The sequence below is a fragment of the Tetrao urogallus genome (genome assembly GCF_951394365.1).
Source record: "Tetrao urogallus genome assembly, chromosome: 4".
NCBI classification, from domain to species: domain Eukaryota; kingdom Metazoa; phylum Chordata; class Aves; order Galliformes; family Phasianidae; genus Tetrao; species Tetrao urogallus.
The window spans coordinates 25858691-25881742 of NC_136817.1; the positions used below are offsets into that span (position 1 = coordinate 25858691).

Consider the following 23052-nt stretch of genomic DNA (forward strand, 5'->3'; position numbering starts at 1 on the left):
TGTCTGAGGGCACTGTTCAAATGCTCCTTGAAATAAATTGATCAAGATCCTTAATTTATATAGACCTGGGCATTGCATGGAAATGTTGGGTTTTCTGACTGACCTTCAACCTACAGCAGCCGCTACATCGCTTCCATCAATGATTTCTAAACCATGATGCCTACACCCTAACTTTGTTTCACTTCATGTTGCTTGCAGAAAGAAAACCTTCAAATCCTACCACTGAACCATTAGTTACCATCCTGATTAAGATCTGAAAAACATGAAGACTGTAGTGCTCCTGATTTGTCTTCTAGGATCTGCTTTCACCACTCCAGTAAGCACTGTCCATGCCATTATTACTATGCACTTGAACTTTCCATTTCCATGAAAACTCTGTTAGCCCAGATTTATAAACAGATTTTTAATATAATTGTTTCTTCTAGACCTATCCCCTGAACTACCAATTTGGGGCCCATGGACAGAAAACTGCGGAAAAGGTACTTTCATTCTTTAAGCAATAAGAGGCGACCTACATTTTTCATATCAACTACATAGAAGCCATTACCATACACACACATTAGTTAGAAAAATCATACACAGATTCTCAACCACGTAAGAATTTTGGCCACAACTCTACACAGAGCGTTAGAAAGACACAGCTCATCTTGGCAAACTATACAGTGGCTGACAAACCAGACAGGCAGCTCTGGTGGTAATGAGACAGGTGGCTTCAACAGCACGATGCCATATATGCAGGCTAAGTACAGGGCTCACAGTTTTGCATTCGTGGTCAATCCAAGTGGGAACTGGCCTTTATTGTGTTATTCTGATGAGTACCTGTAGCTCAGACACAAAGGACTTGGGTTTCAAACCAACAAATGTTCCATAAAAACAAAATTAAGAGAATGCTGTATAGAAATAAAATACAAGATGCCTTCCCTTCCAATAACATTTTCAAATAATGAATCACATCTAGCTATGTGCAGCTTTCTAGATGCATATCATGCTAATTCAGATAGTGCTCTATAATGAAAAAGCAGAAAGTAACTGTTCCTCTTAGAGTTTCCAGCAGAAACTTGGGTGTGAACACCTTTTCAAACAGCTTGCAGCCTACAGTTATACCTCAGAAACAACTCACACAGAAGGCATCTGTATGAAAATAAAACACAGTATCAGTGACAGATGAATAATCAGTTCCAAGTGAAGACACAATATTTCCCAAAGGCACCAGCAGTTGACTATAGCCATGCCATACTGACTAAACCTTTTGTCACTGTACTAAGTATCCTCAGAAGTGAGGGGAAAAAAAAAAAAAAAAAAAAAAGAGGGGATGGAAACTTGCTAAACATGGAAAGGCTACCAGCTGTGAATTTCATGCCCTAACATTTAAAAAAAAAAACAAACCAAAAAAACAAAACATAAAACAAGAAAATCAGAGTTATATTTGTTTTTCCAATCAGGCAAAAATCCTGTCCAAAGGACTTCAAATATACTCCAAGATTTATTAGTCTATTTGTTAAATCTTTGGTGGTGCTTTTTTCTCCCCCCACAGACTAAATATACTAATTCTGAAACCTCAGAGGAAGAGAACACGGGGTCTGTAAATAAGGGTGATGTGCTGTCTGGCCACAGGACCATAAAAGCAGAGGTACCAGTACTAGATACACAGAGGGATGAGCCCTGGGCTGCCAGAAGACAAGGACGAGGTGGTGGTGAGCATCAAGCAAAAAACAGCCTGAGGAGCATTAACTTCCTTACTCTGCACGGTAATCCAGGCTTGGCTTCTGATAACTGGGAAAGCAACTCTGGCAGCAACAGGGAACAGCTCAGCTCTGAGCACCACCAGCCCAGGAAGCACAAGAAGCACAGCAGCATGGCTGGTCAGCAGGCTCTGAGAGGAGAAAGTCCAGCAGATGCTCTTGGTCTGGTTCGTGAGCTCAACACATGGAAATATAATAAAAACACAGTTGGCCTAGATGAAAACAACAGTGAAAGTGATGAAGAGGAAGCAGGGGAAGAAGAAGATGAGGAATGGGGTGAAGAAACTGATTATAGGGATATGAAGCACAGAGCACATGGGACAAGTCACAGAAGCCAATACAGGAGCTGGCAAAATGAAAACAGCCGGCCATCCGGTGAATTCTTGAGAGATTCCAGACTGCCAATGCATATAACCAAGAGACATAGTGAGAAATTCAGCACAGAGGAGGAAAGTCAGGAAAAACCTTACAAGGAAGGAAAACTCCTTCTCTCAAAGAAAAATCATAATGAGGATCAAGGTGAAAAAAGACAAAGCCAAAGAAGCAAAGAGCGCTTTCAAGTAAACGATCAGCACAAACAAGAAGCAGTGATGAAAAGGCAGGATAAGGAGGGCAGCAATGCTGAGGAGGATGATAATGATAGTGGTGATGATGGCGAGGAAGATCTCAGCAATGTCTGGAGGGAAGCAGTCTACGAGGAAGAGGAGAGAATGCAAAGCAATGACCAGGACAGCATCAGTAACAAGCAAAAAGAGGAAGGAACTGCTGGAGATGACAGTGGAGTTTATAGGAGGATGGAAGATTACCAAGGTGACAAAATTAAAGACATTATTCACTTCGAAGATGATCATTACCACTATGAGCCATCTAATTCCAGCAGCAAGAGACAATTGCAAAGAAATAGCTCTGCTGAGAGCATGAATTCAACGGAAAGTGAGGATGAGGTAAATTCTCTTTAAAATGTAACTAGAAGATCAGAAGAGGGAAAAAAACACATATTTAAGTTCCTTGTGATCAAAAGTACGCTTTGGACACAAACAAGTCTAACAATTTAATACTATTTTTGAGGTCTCACTACACATTATTACCCAGTTAGTCATGTGTAACTTCCTGTACAACACTGAAATAGGACCAGAAAGGAAGTGAGCACAGTTTACATCCCATAGGGTGCTCCAGCCCCAAGCAGCTCCCCAGGCACTGCTGAGATGCAGTCCGTGCTCACTAATGCCAAGTAAAGACTGAAGCCATGGTTGTATTAACCTCAAGGTACCACATGCTGCATGTCACTTATTGCAGACTGTGAGGAGCCCAGGTCTTACTGAACTCCTGACTGATCCAGAGAAGAGAGAACCCTAATGCTCTTAGAGGTCTTATCCCTCTTGCATGTTTCACATAGCAACCTCCTTCTGCAGCAAATATGGATCTGACTCAGTATGCTATATTTGTATCTAAGAAAAAAAAATTTCCAAGTATTTTTTCCTTCCAAGATTTACCACAGCTTCTGTCTCTGACTTACATAGGTTAAGACCACAGGAGGTTCATATAATGAGGAAAGTGCAAGGAACAGCAGTAGGAAGGCTCTCTCGGGTGAGTAAACCGTATGCCAAGCCCACACATCACCACTAACTCACTGTGGCTTGGGAATCTGCTGGCCTGCACTTCTTTTCTGCCTTGAGCAGGGTGTGATTTCACATGACTGAGTTGTGCTGGTGCATCATTCTACACCAGATATGTTCCAGAGAAGAATCCTTTTTGCATGCCCTTAGATTTACTGCAGTTTTCTGAAAAATATATTTAGGTTGTGCATACATTTTTGTGTCAGCACTACAGGCTGGGAATCATTTTCTACTAAAAGCCCTCAGTTTAACAATGCTAGCCTGAATTAAGCTGGGAATGGAATTAAGCAAGAACAGGTGGGACACATTTCAAAAAAAGTTGAAAGTAAACGTCAGCCCCTAAAGGAGAAATGGCCTTTTCTGATAAATCTGTTTCCCCGTGTAACTTATACGTGGGAGTGCTAGAAGTTGCTTAGAAAAGTTCACTTAAAAAATTGACTTTTATTCAGTGAAAGATTCAGAAACACCCTAAGCTTGCAAAAAGCACTTGACTTCTTGGTGAGCACTTGTTTCTATTTTACTTTGTGCGTAGCACTTGACAGAAACACTTGTTTTCATCCCATTCTCTCTTATACTCTCTCCTTCTTGACATTATTTCTAGATCTTTGTAGGAACTTCCACTGCAAAAGAGGAAAAGTCTGCCAAGCAGACAAGCAAGGAAAACCTAGCTGTATTTGCCAAGATCCTGCTGCTTGCCCTTCCACGAAAGATTATGAGCGTGTGAGTATTACATTCAGAGCACAGCATGTGGGAAAGCCAGCAACAACACTTACAAGACACCACATTCCCCTGCTAATATTTAGAACAATTCTACCCTAAGAATCACACCAACAGGCTTGGATCATTTCAGTAACTGTCAATTTGAGTAGAGTATCAATACTTACATTAATTGGAATAGTATAAACCTATATAGCCAATGTGACTTGCTTCTATTAGCCTCCCAGGGAACACTGTTTTTTCCTGTCATTAAAAACAATAATTTACCAATTCAAGCTTTCAGAGTGCATAGCAAATACTAGTACATACCTAGTGTTATAATCCAGTAGCATCTCAGACACTGTATTATCACAAAAAAAACCCAACTCAGAGGTCTTGAAAATTGCATAACTACAGCCACCTAATTCTTAAGCAAGCATATTGCAACTAGAATTTTCAGTACATCTGATTACATGCAATCTCTGCGGGTATTCCCACTGCTACGTCATATTGCAGCAACCCTTTTATTGTAAAGCCTCCATTATTGACCAGGTAATTTTTCTGAACATAGACAGAGGGGTGTGCATGTTTATTTTTTGCTCCCTTAGGTTTGTGGAACAGACAATAAGACTTACGATGGCACATGCCAACTCTTCGGCACCAAATGTCAACTTGAAGGGACAAAAGTGGGACGCCAGCTGCACCTAGACTATATGGGCGCCTGCAAATGTAAGACCTCTTTTTCCATAAGATCTGTCTACATATGAGGAGCCTTAGAATCACCAGCTAAGCATAAGGAATCTTTCTTCTTGTGCTCTCCCACTTCTCTATCAATTATGCACATGACAAAAACAACCTTCTAATTCTGTCACACCACTCACTTTTCCTACAGTTAAAGTTATTAAATGGCTGAATTCTAAAGACATCCCTCCTGTGCTTAAATCTGGCTGTTAACTCTATCTTCTCCTGGCACTGTCCTTTGTGTTAATACAGCTGCCAGTGCTTTACCATATGAAGATTTTTTTCACATCTATACAGTATATACATCAACTTAATAGATTGAAACATCGCGTTAAAAAAAAAAAAATCATAAAGCTACCTACACACCTAATGCAGAACCATAGAATCATCTAGATTGGAAAAGACCTTAAGATCCAACCCTCAACCTTAACTACAAAATCCCATCAACAACCCATGCCCCTCAATGCCACATGCAAACAACACAAATGCACCCAAAGTCACAATCCAAAAGCTAGAGTTGATTTCTAAGATCTTCTTCAGCAGCCACGTACCCTAAGAAGAAAGAAGACTCACTTAGCCAGAATATTCCTTTGCTCCCAAAAACTCTGCTTTCATACAATCAGTGGTCTGAAAATGACTTCAACTGCACTTCACTGCATGATTCTACTTTTATTGTACACAGATAAGTTAAACTTGTGGCTTGCGTGACCTGTGATGGATATGCACCAATCAGCAAACTCTGGGTGTATTACTGAACCCACTAAATGCATTCCCAGTTTTATATATTACCAACTACATCAATTTTAAGCTGAAGTTAAAGTCTGTTATTGAGAATCAAGCCTAACTTAGTTCAGAAATGCTTGAATAGGGACTTAACAAAAGCTTTGTGTTTTGGCACAGACATACCCCACTGCACTGATTATGAAGTGGATCAGTTCCCTCTCCGTATGCGAGACTGGCTCAAAAACATCCTTATGCAGTATTATGAACGTGATCAGGATAAATCTGGATTTCTGACTGAAAAGCAAAGAAATAAGGTAAGTGATCCATATACAAACAGGAAGATGCAGTGACATGATTAGTACAAACCAGCTGAAACAAGTGATTTACAGAATCACAGAACACTTGAAGTTGGACCACACTTCTGGAGATCACCTGGGCCCACCCCTGCTCAAGCAGGGCCACATCCGACAGGTTTCCCTATTTCATATTAGCATTTCTGTTCTGGTTAGGGTTCTGGATATCAAATCACATGCAAGAAAGTGCAACTATGAACTGGACAATCTCCATACCATTTACAGTTTCCCAAACACACCTACACGTCCCCTCACAGTAATCTAAGCTTAGACACATTTCTGCTATAAATATTCATTTTTGTCAAAGTGAATCTAAGGCAGGTACGTTATTTTTCAGTGTGTACTTCCATGCAAGGGGAAAAAAAAAAAATAAATGCACACCTATCTATTAACTGTTCTCTTGAGACGAAACAACATTGCTTTTGTTGTTCAGTAAGCAATTTGAGACAAACCTTTTGTCTGATCAGTTAATGGGAATAAGGATCCGATTCATGTGGTCGATGCCATTTTCCAGCTCTTCTGTTCTTAGGACATATCTTATGCTTGGCAATCAATATAGAAATATGTGAAATTGGAATGAACAGTTATGGGTGTCTTCTACAGGTTTTAATACAGTTTCATATACTGTCAATTTACAAATCAAGCTTGCAGCATGATATTCAAGGGATAAAATTGACTGATACTCAGCCTGTACAAAATACGTAGGAGGACTGTTAAAGACTAGCCCTGTAACTACAAGAGGGATCATGGCCCACCATGAAAGACTCATACTAACAGCCATGAATTACACAATATCTGATACAGCAAAGCTGAGCAGCTTACCCCAGAACTGAAGGTATGCTAACATCAGAGTCAGTTTTGCCTCCAACTCTCTGAGGCCACTGTCTTGTTTACCTGGGTCTGATGCCTACTGAGTCGGGGGGGGTCAGACTTCCTTTCCAGTCACTATTGAAGTTCACACAGTAACCACCAACACCCACCTGGCAAATCTGAGACAACCTTTTTCTACACTGTACATTTTATCAATAAAAACTCATTTCCCCAGTAGTATTTCATCACATTTAATTTCTTCAAATTGCCTCCCTGGTGGAGAGTTCTCTTCAGGCCACGTCTTGTCCTCAAAACAAAAATCAATTTCTCTTATGTATCCAGGTCAAAAAAATATACCTGAATGAGAAGCGCCTTGTGTCTGGTGAGCATCCAGTTGAGCTTCTCCTGCATGACTTTGAGAAAAACTACCACATGTACGTGTATCCTGTGCACTGGCAATTTTATCAGCTTGACCAACACCCCATTGACAGGTAAGAACTCTTTGTATGTTAAATTCTGACTTAGGTCAAGTTAAGGATGTTTTACTTTCCTAAACCACTTGAAGCATCTTCTACATAAAGGACTGGTGTCCCTCAGCTGATACAAGCCAGCACTGATCCTTCAAAACTTACCTCTGAGAATAAGATTCAGACTTCAGGCCTTCAGTCATGCCACTTGACAGTGGGATTTGTGTTTCAAGGGCCTTAATCCCTCACGTCCATCACACTTAACAGAACATAGCTAAGCATCTTTGCAAGCTTCTCCTGAAGATTAATGGTAAAATAACAGGACTGGTGAATTGTGAACCAATGACAGTAATAACTCTTCCAGAAAAAAAAACCTTTTAAAGAACATAGAATAGTTAAAATGTATAGACTTCTATGTCAATATCACTGCTACCACTTTTCAGACACTTAAATTATCGATGTCACCGAAGATGCTCTATCACAGAAGTACACCTCTACCTGTGTTCTCCTCCTTTCAGATCACTGACGCACTCAGAGCTTGCTCCTTTGAGAGCCTCCCTCGTTCCCATGGAACACTGCATAACGCGTTTCTTCCAAGAGTGTGATGGAGACCAAGACAAACTTATCACTTTGAAGGAGTGGTGCCACTGCTTTGGGATTAAGGAAGGTAAGCCTTGAAGACCAGGAAAGCACACAGTACAAAGCATTCCCACTGCTAAGTTCCAGATTTCAAGAAAAATTCTAGGCAGTCAGAACAGCAAGAAGTGCAAGGTTCTGAATTTCTCTAAAATTTCAGTATACCATTTTTAATAACAGCACTACATAAAAACAGCACTTTGACAAATGCTAATAACACTTCCTTCTCTGTTGCAGAAGACATAAATGAAAGTCTCCTGTTCTGAGCCCGGCTGAGCAGAGTCCCTGTGCAGTGCTACAGCTTGTCAAATGTGATGCCCACTTACGACTGCAATTAACAGCTCTATAATTTTCAGTAATAAGTTGGCATAAGATTCTTGGAGGCAGAATTGAGTTACCCTCAGATAACACATGTGCCTAATCGTTGCAAATCCATTAACAGCAGTAGTGTTTAAGAACTCTAAGTAGCTCATACCTGAACAGTGTTTTCTTCTGCATGTACCAATAAACTCTTAGTAGGACTAACGTGAGACTGAGTTGTTCACAAAACCTTTCAGTAGAATTATAGGATGTGAATTTTATAATACACTGAAGAAAACTACTTTGAAATAGGTTTTCTTTTGTTGTCGTTTACTGTCAGTGTAGCCTTCTGCATAGAAATATTGAATAAACAAAGTCTACCTAGATTTTTGTTTAGGTTTCTGTTGTGGTCAACTGTCATACTATTATATAATTAAACATATCTACCCCTTGACTAAAAAACACACAGGAAAAACACTAGTAACTCTTCAATAACCAGTATCTTTAAGGGCCCACACTTGCCTTTTGACTGGAAAGTACTGCCATCACCTAAAAACACAACCCACATTTTGGAAGTCTGCTTTGAAGGCCACACATTCCAGTGATTCTGCTTACAGCACTGCCTCCCCAGCAGCTGTACTTTCACAGGCAGTACAAAGAGAAGCTCAATATCTGCCAAAAACTAGTGAAGATGCATCTTCCAACAGCAATATTTTTAGATGGAAGCATTGTAAGACATCCACATGTGAACACCATCCATACTGCAAGCTAGAAAGCAATTAAAGGTGAAAATTAATCACAGATCAGAAAAGTCACTGATAGGACATTATAAGTGAAACCACTCAGAAAGAAGATCACTCAAATACATAGTTCTTTAATTCATCTTAGTAACTATTCAGGTCATCATCCTACAAACCACAGACTTGTGAGAGATTTACACCCCTGACAAGAAACAAGTGCAAAAATAGAGCTTGAGTGTAGCTCAGAACTACATTAAGAATCCCAGCAATCTCTTGCAGTTCTGCTGATATAAAAGATTTGGCTGCAAATAATTAAGACATGAAGTTAACAGCTCCACGTTCATCTCATTTTTCACTCGTTGAGAAATTCAAAGAAGCCATTTCAAGCCTTCTAAAAACATGTTTCGTCATAGCTAGCTCTGCCTGACCTGTGTACACAAATCCCACAGTTGGGTGGCTGTACACAGGTGACACAGGTGACAGTCATTATTATATGTTACTTGCAGCAACAAAGTCTCTTACATGTGGTATATGCTGTATTTGAGCACTGAGAAGTTCAGCATCATCTCAACTCCAAGGCTGCTGAACACCAGCCTTCACACATGGGTCCGTTCCTCCTTTATATCACTCAGGGCATCTACAACCAGGTTCCTCACTCCAGTGGGCTCCCCATTTCTCCGTCACAAGCTTAATGAAGTAGCTATGATTTGCATACAGCTTGAGCTTCTCACTGATGTCAACCCATTTCACCATCCCAGCATCATCACCTGCTTCCAGAGGCAAGTTATCCATGGTCTCACCTGTCCACAAAACAAGAGTTAGACACATTCTTGCATCTTCTCTCCCACCTTCTCTTCTCACACCTAATCAGTTCCTCCCTTCCACTATTCTATTTCTACTACTTTAGGAACCAAATTCTGAAAGTGATGCATACTTATACAAAATGAGAATAATTAATACTTTATTAAAGCCTCAAAAGTATTTAAAAAACCATTCAGTGGAGACGCAGAGAAGAGCTTCTGAATTACTCTCTATAGTTTCTAACTGGTTTCTGAGTCAAGTCTCAGTACTGCATAAACAAGACAATAAATGACTATTAAAAAAATAATATGAGAAACAAATATCAAAGGAACAACCTTCATTACTTCTGGGAGTTGATAAATTAAGAACCAACAGCATGCTAAGCTTCAACACTTACCTTTTAACTACCCAAAACAGCAAAAATGATAGTAAACCAAGTCAATTCATCTCAAGAGGAAAGACATGAGAACTCAGAATTACGGATCAAAGAACAAGAAACATATATATGCCCATTCTACTTGGTTTACAAAAGGAAAATAAAGCACAAAAATTACTCTGGTAGAGTACCCAAGATAAAAGGTGTCAAGAGTAACCAGGATCTCCAAGCAATAAATGCAGTGAAAATCTGCCACAGGCAATGCTCCTGAAGCACACAGCTGCTGAAGGAGAATAAAAATGAGCTGAAGGTCCTTCACCATTGAAACTGGAAATTAAACTGACTCAAGTGACCAAAAAGAAACCAGGCCTAGCATTCAGTCTCCACACCAAGGCACATTTTGTGGTTTGGAACTAAAACAAAAACACAGAATTTGCCTGAATATGACTTAATTTTCTTAGTTCAGGATAGAGAGAAATCAAAGGGGAACAGCTATTACTTGCTGTGGGTAAACATCACAAAAGACAAGATTCTCACACGTACTAGTTTCAGTCCAAGAACTCACACACCACTTTCATGCTCATACATTTCCATTGCACACCTCAGCCTCAGAGACACCACTATTTCAGAAGAGTACCTGCAGTAAAAACCAGCTAAGAACACAAGCAGAGATACCTACCAGTTTCATCGTGGTAATTCACAGCCTCTGTCTCCATCCAAGCATTATCGGTGTTACGAGGGTCATCCACATATCCTCTGTACACCTAATGCAGCAAACAACCAAAAGAAATGTAACAGCATAAAAATGAGGTGGAATCATTACAAAGTGTTTTCCTCAGATTCACCCTTAGAATCTTACATGACAAGAAATTGAGTATCACAGCCTATTTTAGTATCAGCTACACTTCCTCAGTTCCTCAATAGCTACAGTTTACCTACAGAGCTCAGAGGTTACCACAAAGACACACAGCTTACCACAAAGTGCTCTTGGCTGAACAGTCTCTGGAGTTGCTTTTCCAATTCTGCTTTTTCCTCAGGTGATTTCTGTAAGGAGTTCAAGGCCTCTTCTCCAAATTCCCGCTTCAGAGTAGCGCTGATCTTCTCCCCTGGATCCACCATCCCCTGACAGGCAAAGAAATATCAGTACCCTCATAGCTCACTTAGCATAGTATTCTTTGAACGGCGTGTATTACAACCACCGGCACCACGCTCTGGATCTGAGAGGAAGTCTGTATTTGTGGATAAAGAACAAGCATATCCATCCTCCAAAATCTGGAGCAGATTAAATTATATCTACGTTAAGCAAAAGACAGTATCAGAATTAAGTATATATATATCTTGCCTTATATTGTGGAAAAGGCAAGAAGCCTACCAAGAGAGGCCTGAGAAAAAAATATTTGTAATACCTTTCTCCATCCCTCTTGTACAATCAATGAATATTAAGATGTTATAATTATAAAATAAACAAGAGAGTTTGGCAAAGCAGATTACAATAACAAAAGAGAATAGACAGAAAGCTTACCCATACCATGGGCTCACTTACAAAACTCCAGCAGAATGAATCTCCAGAAGAGATCCTTCCCCACTGCCAGTCAGCTCTTAAATAGGTCTAGGAATAGAATTGCCTTCACCTGTGCTCCTGTGGCTGACTCATTGCTCACCTCAGCTGATCAATCAGAGGTTCAGGCTGCGACTCAGCAGTTCCCATACACCTCCACAAAATGATGTCACTCTTACAAAGCAGTTTTATCACATACACGTCAGTTATCAGCTCTTGACTTTGCCAAAAGAAATCTTCCACTTCAGAGCTCTGCTCTTACCCCAGGGATGGCCCATTCCCCACAGTCTCTCCTCTTGATAGCTACAAACTGCAAGATGTTTTTGCCAGTAACTGGGTGAGCAATTTTACTGCCACTTCTATCCCTCTTCCACCTGCAGAAAATGATGAAGAAGAAGATTATTTTCTGCTTTTTTGTAGGAGGAAAACATAACAATGGAACCTTCGCACATTAGTCTATCAGGTAGAGTACAGTCTCTGAGCAAAAACAGACAACAACTGCCTGGGAAGATCTCATCCATGCAGCTTTACTGCTAGGTCCAGAACATCTGTATCTACTGAAACTCTCATTATAAAGCTTTCACCTCTAACTTTATTTTTGCCTACTCATGAGATGAGGATAATAATGACTTCTGCTAGAAGAGTCATTGGCTGCAGTACTTCCAAATCATCTACTTAGCACCAACAGAAGGCCACAAGCATCCACTGTACTGTGTCTAGTAAAGGAATTAGAAGAACTGTAGTCACTAAAGCAAAAATCTAATTGAAGGGGCAAAACAGAACCAAGATTTGCATTATTTTCACAGAAATAAATGAGTAGCTTCAGTAGAGTTCTGATAATGGCAAGAACTAAAATGCAGTAGCGTGTCTTTCATTATAGCTGTACCTTAAAAGTATTGCATTTCCTAGCTTGCAGCTTTGTTATCTACACCATCTCTCCTAAAACCTTTGTGTGTCCCTCCACACGTAGTTACACAGACTCTGGAGGCAGAAACACCAAAGCAGAGCAGGCATTGACAGAACACAAACAGACAAACAAACCAACAACAGATCATCCAAACCTTATGTCCTTTTACACATTAGACCAACCCAGTATTTCCTACAGTGCAAAAACAGGCACACCACTGATTTTGCAACTGAGCCACTCACTATTTTTCTGTACTGTACATCACCTTTCAGTCACCCATCCCTTACCTGGTCACAACAGGATCAGCAGCATGGTTTGGTCCCCAGCGCCCCAGCAACCCTCTCCCTGTGAGACCTGTCCTTCCTGCTGGGTTTCTGAAATAAGTGGCACAGAGCATTTAACAGCACTATTTGCCCACACAGAGTTCCAAGTACTCTAAGGAAGTAGCTTTAATGAAGCTTGAATAACAGAAAGGAAAGGAAAGCAGTGTACACCCAATGTTAGCATTAGCTTTAAAGAATAAAAGAGAACACAGTTTTCTCTGTCATCATTGGATTCATTGAAAGCCAGGCTGGATGTGGCTCTGGGCAGCCTGGGCTAGTGGTTGGTGGCCCTGCCCGTGGCAGGGGGGTTGAAACTAGATGATCACTGTGGTCCTTTTCAACCCAGGCCATTCTATGATTCTATGATCATCATCTTGTAACCAACAGCATAAGTAAAGGAGAACAAAATGACTTTGTCATTTCCCCGATCTTCTGCCTCCCTAAAGTCCCCACAACCCACTGCTGGGGCAAGTCCAGACCAACCTTTTCATGCCTCTCTGCACAACTTTCTTCCAGGAACAGTACCCTCACATTGAGGTATCATTCTTTTCTGTCTCTAGGGAAGACTACCCTCAGTTTGTTCTAGCAAGTACCATCTATTAGAACCGATACACATGTTTAAGAGCTATACAACTAAATCACTGAAACACATAGACAAAGAAAAATCACTCACCGGGGCCTCCCGTTTTCAACCACATACAAGCCATTCCAACTTGTCCTCTCCACTTGACCATCTCTCTCATTAAATTTGGGAGAGAAACTTTTATCACTGTGGGAAAGAGCAATTAGAAGTTATAAAGCCCATAACATCCCTCTGGTTGAAAGCCAGCCATGCAATCTGTAATTAACACCCAGTTGGCTAACAACCAGCTTTTACCAAAACTTAAAATGCAGGCCCTCCCTTCTCTGTAGGGGGGTACAAAGTTTGAGCAATTGCTGACGACAGTCTGTTTAAATCTGCAGATAAGCGTGATGCTCTAAAGCACTCAACATTTCTTCCTTTTCATTTAGGCAGCATTGCAAAGCTGTTTTTGTTCATATTAGGGAGCATAAGATGTTACCCAGCGATGAAACCAAAAAATGCTTTCCTAATTTAAGTGCAGTGTGCAGATATTTTATTAGGTATGCTTTATCACAGTTGCTACACGCGATCACTGACTTTCAGAAAGTGTTTAATGCCTACACTCTTCGTGCATCTCTGGAAGTGAAACAGCATGCTGGTAGGGAGGCAGCTCTCTACAGAAGCATATTTATTGCTCTCCAAAGCAATTCATCTCAAACTGTCACAAGAATCAATTGACTGACTAGATTTTTCCACACAAACAATTCAGGAATCTACATTAAAAACTGAGTCTGCATTTTCAAGTGCTATCAACACCTACTAAAATACTATCTGACAGTAGATTAAGGCATGCATCTAACTAGCTAAGCAGCACAATGTGTTCCTTGGGAGTAGAATGTATTCACAGAATCAGTACAAAGCAATACAGTCACAATGCTACCATCAGGCATTCAGCCTGCCTCACTTTCTGAGTCAGAGCGCACTGCTTCAGGCCTCCAATTCTGCTCAAGTTCTTCTCATCTTGCACACGATTCAAGAACAAACAAGCAAATACATGATGGCAATTTTCTCCCAAGTTCTTAATGCCACAATGCTATTTTCTCATGTCAAAAATGATTGGAAAAGACAAATCAGCAAGGACACTAGAATTTCTACCTGTCTCCCTTCCACTCACCTGACCTGAGGATCTGCCCACTGAGGTCCAGACAAAATAGACACTGCAGTGTACTCCACAGGTTGGTAGTCTTTCCACTCAGTCAACCAATCCACTTTATCTGCAGGAACATGGGTACGCTCAACATGCGATCTGGGATACGGGGAGGTGAGAGCTTTGTTGTGGTAGAAATTCTTAATGCTATAACTGTCACACATGTTAACAGGATGGAGGTGGGACCAGTGAGCTGCAGAAAAGTTACTGAAAGAAAAAAAATGAGAGTATCACCTTATTCCAAGAATCACAGAATACTTATTCATTAAGTATTAACCATGCTGTTTAAGGTCTCATCTGCATATTAGACTGCACCACACAGAACAGATTGGAGCTTTCTAGAGAACAGCAATACGTTATCGCTTCTTTCAGGAATCATGCAAACATATACGAGTAGGAAGCTGAGAACTGCAAGGGCCCTTCTGGGCTATGCAGCACTCTGAGCAGTTACTAATCATTTGAAAGGATTGGCTGGGAGGTGTTTACCACGGAGTGCAGCTTGAAGGCCTGCCCAAGCACTCACTCTCCACATGAGCAACGCACCAACAAACAGTTCAGCTTTACAAGAGGCCTGTTCTCACATCCATTGACAGAAAAAGTGAAAGTAAATACAAAATGTCCAAAACGCCAGCAGGCTTGGACAGGAGGATCCTCAATAGCCTCCTTCAGCTCCCACAATTCCAAGTAACTCCACATGGTGCTCTGAGCGGTGATACAACACTCAATGTGATGCAGTGCAGAATATAACACACTTCTCTCTTCTGCTGCCAGGAAGGCAATGAACATCCAAATAAGTCACTCACAAGAGAAAACCTCAAGACCACGAGCAATCTTATCCTGACACGGGTTTTCTGGAGCCAAAATTGCAGGCATTACACCACTGACAAGAGCAGTTTAGATTACGGGCTTGATGTGCAACTCTTCGAAACCTCACACGGATTTATCTCAATACACAAACTGTTGTTTTGTTTTTTTTTTTAACCGCTCCAAAAAAGAGACTGCCCCCAAATAAGAGGCTCTAAGCATAGCAAGAAGCCATAACCTACAGAAGCACGGATTTTTGAGAGCTCTTGGTGAAAAGTTTTGGGGCTTTTTGAGATGAGGAACCGCCCAGTCCCAGACAAACCCATATCCAGCGGCGATGCCGGCAGCGGCCCACTGTCCCTAACACAGCCCCGGTGCCGCCGTACCTGAGGGGCGGGCGGCGGCGCAGCGCGCACCGGGCGGGCGGGGACAGCACAACCGCGACAGACAACACGGCGACAGCCCGAGCGAGGCCGGGGAACGACACTGCACGCAGCACAGTGGCGAAAGGCAACATCCCCTCACGCCACAACCGGCGGTGAGATGCTCGGCCCGGGCCGCCGGAGTGACGCCAGGCCGGAACCGCCCTCCCGCAACCCCAACAGCCACCACTCGCCGGCGCCAGCACCCCCTTACAAGCTGCCCTCTCATTGGGCGGAGCGCGGCCAATCAGCGCCGCCTTCCGTCCATTGGTGTGCTCCTCTCCGCTGGGCACGCCTCCTCCCTCCCCACAACACTCTCCGATTGGTCACGACGGGCGATGTGTGCGCCACCTGGCGGCGGTACTGCGAGTTGCCGAAGGAGCGCTCCGGGCTGCCTGGTGGCGCCAGGATGAACGTCGGGCTGGGGCTGCTGGTGTTCCTGGGCACGCTGCTGTACTCCTACGCGGAGGCGCTGGTGAAGCTGCTGCTGCCCGCCAAGAGGAAGACCGTCCGCGGGGAGCTGGTGCTGGTGACGGGCGCTGCCCGCGGGCTGGGCAGGGCCACGGCCCTCGAGTTCGCCCGGCGCCAGAGCCGCCTGGTGCTGTGGGACGTCGAGGCGGTAACAACGGGATGGGGTCGACGGGGAGGTCCTGCTGGCGCGGGGGGAGCGGGGCTCGTGGCCGCAGGTGGCTGCGGGGAACTGGGAACCGTCTCTGTGTGCGGTGAGGGGAGTATAATGTATACAGAGTACAGCTGCCCCGCGGTGGAGATGTTTAGTAGTGTACTTGTGTGCTCACCTCCAGCACAGACTCGGGCATGCATGGCACTGCTCTTGGGATGCAGGAAGGGCTGAAGCCAAGCAGCAAGTCATCCGTCATGTGTCATCCATCAAATGCATCACTACGGGTTAGGGGCTGACCTCCTGCAAAGGAGCTCTGCAGAGGTTGGTGGCCAAGAACACCAGCGGTGTACTGGTTGACCAACAGCTGACCAACTGTTGACCGGTGGTTGGACATTAGCCGGGAATGTGCCCTCATGGCCAAGAAGTGCATTGCAAAGAGCCTGGCCAGCATGTAGAGAGAGGTTCTCTTCCCCCTTTATTCTTCCCTGGTGTGGCCACATGAAATCACAGAATGGCTTAAGTTGGACGGACCATAAAGATCATCTAGTTCCAACCCCCTGCCGTGGGCAGGGTTGCCAACCACCAGACCAGGCTGTGCAGTATCCAATCCAACCTGGCTTTGAATGTCTGCGAAGATGGGTCATTCACAACCTCTGTGGGCAATCACCACCTTCTGAGTAAAAAATTTCTATCTAACATCTAACCTAAATCTTCCCTATTTTTACTTTAAAGACGTCTAGAACACTGTATCCAGTTTTGAGCTCTCCAGTCCAAGAAAAAAAGGGATCTCCTCGAGGGTCCAGCAGAGGGCCACAAAGATGATTAAGAGCCTGAAGCATTTTCCTTTATGAGGAAAGGCTCAGAGTCCTGAGGCTGTTCATTCTGGAGAAGGCTGAGAGGGGATCTGATAATTGTTTATAAATACCTAAAGTGTGGGAGTCAAGTTGGAGGGGGTGGATTCTTTTTCAGTGGCATGCAACAGTAGAACAAAGGGCAGTGGTCAGAAACTGGAACACAAAAGTTCCATACTAACACAATGAAGAACTTATTCACTGGGAGGGTAACAGAGCACTGGAACAACTGCCCAGAGGGGTTGTGGTCTCTTTTTCTGGAGATATTCTTCAGGACTCACCTGGACACTTAACCTGTGTGACCTGCTGTAGGGAACCTGCTTTATCACAAGTTTGGACTCCAGAAGTCCCCCCTAACCCCTATGATCTGTGCTTTTGTTTTCTACCTCCTGTGGGAAGGGAAGAGGTACTGACCTTAGCTTTGTAGCTGCAACACTCACCCGTAATTCTGGGAGGAATGCCTGAATACATGTTAGCAAGCAATGAATTAGGTAGCTAAAGGAGGCAGTGGAACCCAGAGCTTTGGACAAGCTAAGAGATGATGGAAGGTCAGAAGGAGCATGGCACCGTTAATCTGTTTTGATGGAAAAAGATGGCCTTGTTATTTCAATCTAACACAAAACATGGACACCTTGGTCAACAGGCTTTCCAGGTTGTACATTGAGTGCCATACCTCCTTTCTCACAGGCAAACTGTTACTCCTGCCATATTCTGGGTATACTTGTGGTATCTCCAGGCTGTCACCTGCAGCCGCCCTTTAGTCCTCTGCATGCAATCAGGAGGCTGCCAGCTGTCACCTGGTGCCCACTTCCCACTGTCCAGCTAAATGAGCTTTACCGAGGCAAGGGCATTATTGTCTCTGTGTTCCATTTCTAGCAGCAGTCCTGTGCAGGTCCTAAATTTAAAGTCGTCCCCTAAGGTTCCATGGTGCCCAAACAGCAAAGCTCAGGCAATGTATGGTTGCACATGCAACCAAGCAGGCTGTACTGATGCCACTGCACTCACGTCATACACGTATCCTTCTTTCCTTCCTCCCACAGCATGGCCTCAAGGAGACAGCAACAGAGTGTGAGGGGCTGGGAGCCACCATTCACACTTTTGTGGTGGACTGCAGTAAAAGAGAGGAGATCTACAGCGCTGCCGAGAAGGTAGGGAAAGCAGGCACATGTGCCAAGGCTTACCCAAACATGCTTGGGTTTTGAGAAAGGCTGGAAAACAGCACCTGAGGTTCTCCACATAGATTGTGCCAGCTGTGACTGTGTAGAGCATATTTTCTGTGGATGATGTGTAGGAGACTATAAATACTGGCAGTAAATAAGGGAAAAACACCAGATCTAAATCAGCTTTCTGGATACTGCACGGTTCCTACCAGATTGGGAAAGAACATGATTTTCTCCTCTCTGAAAAAAAAAAAAAAACCAAAAAAACACAGAATTGTAAGAGTTAAATTAATTGTTGCTCACAACCTTGCACTTCTGTGATAATGAATGTCATGGGGCTGCACGTTCCTTTTGTCTAAAAGGTGAAAAAGGATATTGGTGATGTCTCCATCCTGGTGAATAATGCTGGTGTGATTACAGCTGCTGACCTCCTCTCCACCCAGGACCACCAAATTGAGAAAATGTTTGAAATCAACATTCTTGCTCACATTTGGGTAAGGGCTGCTACTGTTTTTATGCCTTCGTGTTTTTGTGAGTGTTGTTAAGGATGAAAATGGCACCTGCTTTATCCTCTGCAGAGCTTCACTCAGCTCTCTGCCAGCAGCCTGCTTGGAGGTGATGCAGCTGGGACATCTCAGAGCTGGGCTCTTGGCTGCTTGGCACTCTGGTAGCTTACCCTGGGGACTCAGCTGTCAGTGGGGCCTACAGGGTGGTGGTCACAGGTGTTAAAGAAATTCTGCTTGCAGGTGAAAAAAGGAGCGCTTACAGATTGTACTTGCTAGGGAAGAGACACTGGCAGTGTTGCTGCTGACAAGGAAAATCTAGAAAGCAGGCTAGGAGCAACATGAGCATCAGCCTCTGTTGATACTTGACTTTGCTGAAAGGTTCCCTTTGGAAATCAGATTGCACCATCTGAACAGAGAATGGGCATCTGCTTCTCAGGGCCTTGGGTGCTATGTAGCACCTTGCATTAGGGATAGCTTCACTTAATTGCAAGTAATTGGGATCAGTGTTGAAGACATCTAAGAAGGCATTGCTCTTTTCCTCCTCTTCCTCCCCACCCTATTTCTGCCCCTTTTTAAAACACCTTTTCAAGACAACAAGAGCTTTTCTGCCAACAATGATGAAGAACAACCATGGTCACATTGTCACAGTGGCTTCTGCAGCAGGTCAATTTGTAACTTCTTTCATGGTGGCTTACTGGTAAGTGACTTCAAAATCAGCTCTCTTCATTTAATTTTAATTGTGTCTTCTCCACCAGCAAACACGGAGTAAAAGAAATAAACTTCCCACTGAATAAGCTACTTCCAAAGGACAGTGCTAAGGAGAAAAAAGCCCACAACATGCACCACATAAGGAGCAATTGAGGTACCCTCTGATTTGCTTATTAGCTTTGACTGATTCAGGTGATCCAATGAAGGACTGACATGTTACAAATCAACTAACGCAATCTTCAATCTTTCTTCTCTCCATAAGTGATGTGGACTTTTGCTTACTAAGAAAGGTATTTTATTCCCTTCTTCTTAGACTGTAGTGCTCTCGTGAGTCACTGTAGTGTTATCAAGTGAACATATAATGAGCAGCTTTTCCTATTTCTAGCATTTGTAGCAACGACTGCAGTGCATAGAAATACTTCTGCCCCCATGTGGTAAAATGCAGGCTTCGACAGTAAACCTTTCACATGACAGAAGAAACACGTTAATACTTAGTGTTGCAAATATCAGGTCACTACTGAGAGGTCAATGCACTGCCCACTTAAAATGGAAGCATTTATAACTCATGCACAAAGTTACAGAAAAACTGTAACATGGCATATTATCAGACTGCATGTTGTTAGCCTTCTACTATGGTGGTTCCAAACAGAACCATTTTTCCTCAGAATGTTCCTGCACAGGGAGTCACTATTCTTAGCAGGAGAACTCCTGAGCCAGGAGTTTTAATCAGATTTCATTGTTCAGATCCTTAGCATCAAATATGTTCATCTGTTTCTGCTAGCCAAGAATTTTCTAACACCACTCTTAACAAGTAAACACTTTGGATTTATGCACTAACATTGTCAGACTCTTCATTATAAAGGTAACTTTCTGAAAGACACCCACTTTGCATCCCATAGCGTCTTCCCCAAGCTGCAATGTGTATTTCAGCACTACAATGTGGCACAACAAAACTTAGAATTAGTCCCTGCCTTCTCACTGTTTCCCTCACTACTCAGTACTGCATGTTCTTACAGCCCCTTTCCATTTCTGTCAGGCCAGAAATAACATTCATGCCTTCTGATTTGTGCTTTTTTCCTCCACCAGTTCAAGCAAGTTTGCTGCAGTTGGATTTCATAAAGCCCTAACGGAGGAGCTGTCTTCACTGGGAAAAGATGGAATAAAAACAACGTGTCTCTGTCCAGTTTTTATGAATACTGGATTTGTCAAAAACCCCCGTACTAGGTAATGGTCACAAGTCAGCATTACATATTTGCCCCTGCTTTACCTCTGTTATTCAAACTGAGTGTATGTCCCACATAGCAGTTGTCCTTTATTTACCTGACTTTGTGCACACACACGTGAAGCATCCTATTTCATATTCAGTTGCTGCCCATGTTTTATCACTGTTGATCTCATATATATGCTTTCTTTTGATTTTAGGCTTGGAAAGATCTTGGAGGTTGATGAAGTTGTGAAGGCACTGATGGAAGGAATAGTGACCAACCAGAAAATGGTTTTTGTTCCACCACAGCTGAGCTTTGCTTTACTTTCTGAAATGTAAGTGGCGTGCACACACACACACATACAAACAAACCACCAAAGAAGGGGGAAAAAAGATGCAACATAACTGCAAGAGTGTACAAGCATCACACCTGTTAACATCTGCTTCAAGTTTAAGCCTCACTGTAGGAGGAAGTGTAACTAGCACTGTTAGTAGTCAAATACAACATTTGGCAGCATAGAAATACTCTTGCATGACAGATTGATACGAGAAGTTTAGGTTCAACCTGATTTCATTTATTTTCTACTATCTTCAATGTTTTTCACCACTGCATTGAGTTATTTATGTCATTCCGTATTTTACTTCAGGCAGAGAGAGATCAAGGGATCACTTTCCCTTCACAAATGGGAATTGCCACAGGGCTCGCAAAGAACAGTTTCTCTGGACCAGCAGCCCCAGGCAAGCTCCAGAAATAGCTGAACAACTGCTGCTTTTTAGTGTTCATTTCCTGATGTCAACACCACAAGGTCTAGGTCATGGAGGCTGAGAATGCTGCTTCTCTCTGCCATGTGAAGTGAAATTTGTCCTCAGACTTCTTAAATATTCATTGTAGCTGCTGCTTTAGTGAGGCTCTGTTTTTATTGGAGCTCTGACTGGAAACCTGGCATTTACATAAGAACAACTACACTGACACTTCAGTTAATTGCTACAGCATCCCTGGAAACACTTCATAATAGCTTGTTAATGAAACTCAACATCAGACAGTTAAGAAACAACTCTTGCATTCCAAGGGATATTTGGACAGCAGAAGTGTGCAAAGCCACAAAGAAGTGGTGCTTACTACTGTCATAACCCTCAAGATAACTCCATGTTAAGCTAGGAGCAAGCAGACACAAAGAGACATGGCTCACGCTAAGAAAAAAAAAATCATAGAAGAGGAAAGTGCACATCAAGGTCTCTCTTTTACCATCCCATCCTTTCCTCAGACTGCTGCTTTTGAAAGCAGAAAAGCCACTTTATAAGCACAGCTGCCTACTCAGTGTTAAACCTTCCAGGGTTCTGCAAGCAGTGTTGCAGCCAACATCCTTTGCAGGGGATATCTGTCCTTGAAGTGATCATAAAAGAAGGAAGGTGCTGAAGGGACTGGAGGTCAAGCTAGACAAACAGTTATGAAGGCAGTGGGTTTTTAGGAAGTACTCCCCAGATTTAAGATCTGGTCTCAGTCTGATGTGAACATGCATTCTGTGCCCACATGAGCTCCAGTCTCACCTGTGGTGCCACTGCCTCCAAAACCTGAATTCTTACCCTAGGTTTAATTTCATCGGCTTTTTTTTTTTTTCCTTCATCCTCCAGGTTGATTCCAGAACGTGCCTCGAATGTTCTCAAAAAGCTGACTGATGTTAAGTTTGATGCAATTGTTGGGCATAGAAGCAATCAGTGAAAAAGAAATTGTTTCTCATTTCCCCATGAAATGAGTGAAAGCAGAACATATGCTGAGTGTAGCACAGCAATTTGGATTCAGAGCAGAATTAAGATGGGTACTTCTTCCAGGCCACCGCTTCCCATCACACCTTAAGGTCCATCCCACACCTGCAGCAGGAACAGATGTGCATAACATGGTGTGTTAGCAGAGCAGAGCAGAGAGGCAGCTCTAGAAGTCAGAAGGACCGTTCTGGCTGTGCATTCTACGATCTCTGACTAGTGCTGTAGCAAACAGGAAACCCATCAAGCCCTATTTTGGGGTAAGAGCAGCTACCTATATGAATACAGTGGGATTGCCTGAGTGTAAACTAATCTGGTCTTATCACTGAGCAACACTGTCTTGTGTGGGGAGGAGTGCTTCAAGGTGTCCCACTTCATCTTAATGAATCATTTTAAGTTCAAGGAGCCTTGTGCTGCACACTCCATGTTTTGTGCTTTTGTAATGAGTACTTGAAA

At 42.9% G+C, this 23052-nt stretch overlaps 3 protein-coding genes across 3 annotated transcripts; 2 read left to right on the top strand and 1 right to left on the bottom strand.

The window, feature by feature from the left end:
• Positions 1–262: 262 nt before the first annotated feature.
• SPARCL1 (SPARC like 1) lies at positions 263–8050 on the top strand (the record flags this gene model as incomplete). The annotated part of the gene is made up of 9 exons (XM_079534348.1): positions 263–316; positions 1535–2686; positions 3263–3329; positions 3960–4078; positions 4663–4783; positions 5696–5832; positions 7024–7172; positions 7667–7815; positions 8022–8050. The coding sequence occupies 9 exons, from the start codon at positions 263–265 to the stop codon at positions 8048–8050; spliced, it is 1977 nt and encodes a 658-aa protein (XP_079390474.1).
• A 1398-nt stretch (positions 8051–9448) lies between these two features.
• NUDT9 (nudix hydrolase 9) lies at positions 9449–16013 on the bottom strand (the record flags this gene model as incomplete). Its single annotated transcript, XM_079534926.1, is given in 9 exon segments — positions 9449–9624; positions 10681–10765; positions 10977–11123; positions 11822–11933; positions 12754–12840; positions 13463–13558; positions 14526–14765; positions 15749–15992; positions 15995–16013. Coding segments are annotated over 9 exon segments (1206 nt in total).
• A 180-nt stretch (positions 16014–16193) lies between these two features.
• Positions 16194–22555, top strand: LOC306946077 (estradiol 17-beta-dehydrogenase 11-like; the record flags this gene model as incomplete). Its single annotated transcript, XM_079535007.1, has 7 exons — positions 16194–16403; positions 18298–18405; positions 18780–18911; positions 19514–19620; positions 20718–20855; positions 21054–21170; positions 22468–22555. 7 exons carry the CDS (start codon positions 16194–16196, stop codon positions 22553–22555), a joined length of 900 nt encoding a protein of 299 aa, XP_079391133.1.
• Between the last annotated feature and the right edge of the window lie 497 nt (positions 22556–23052).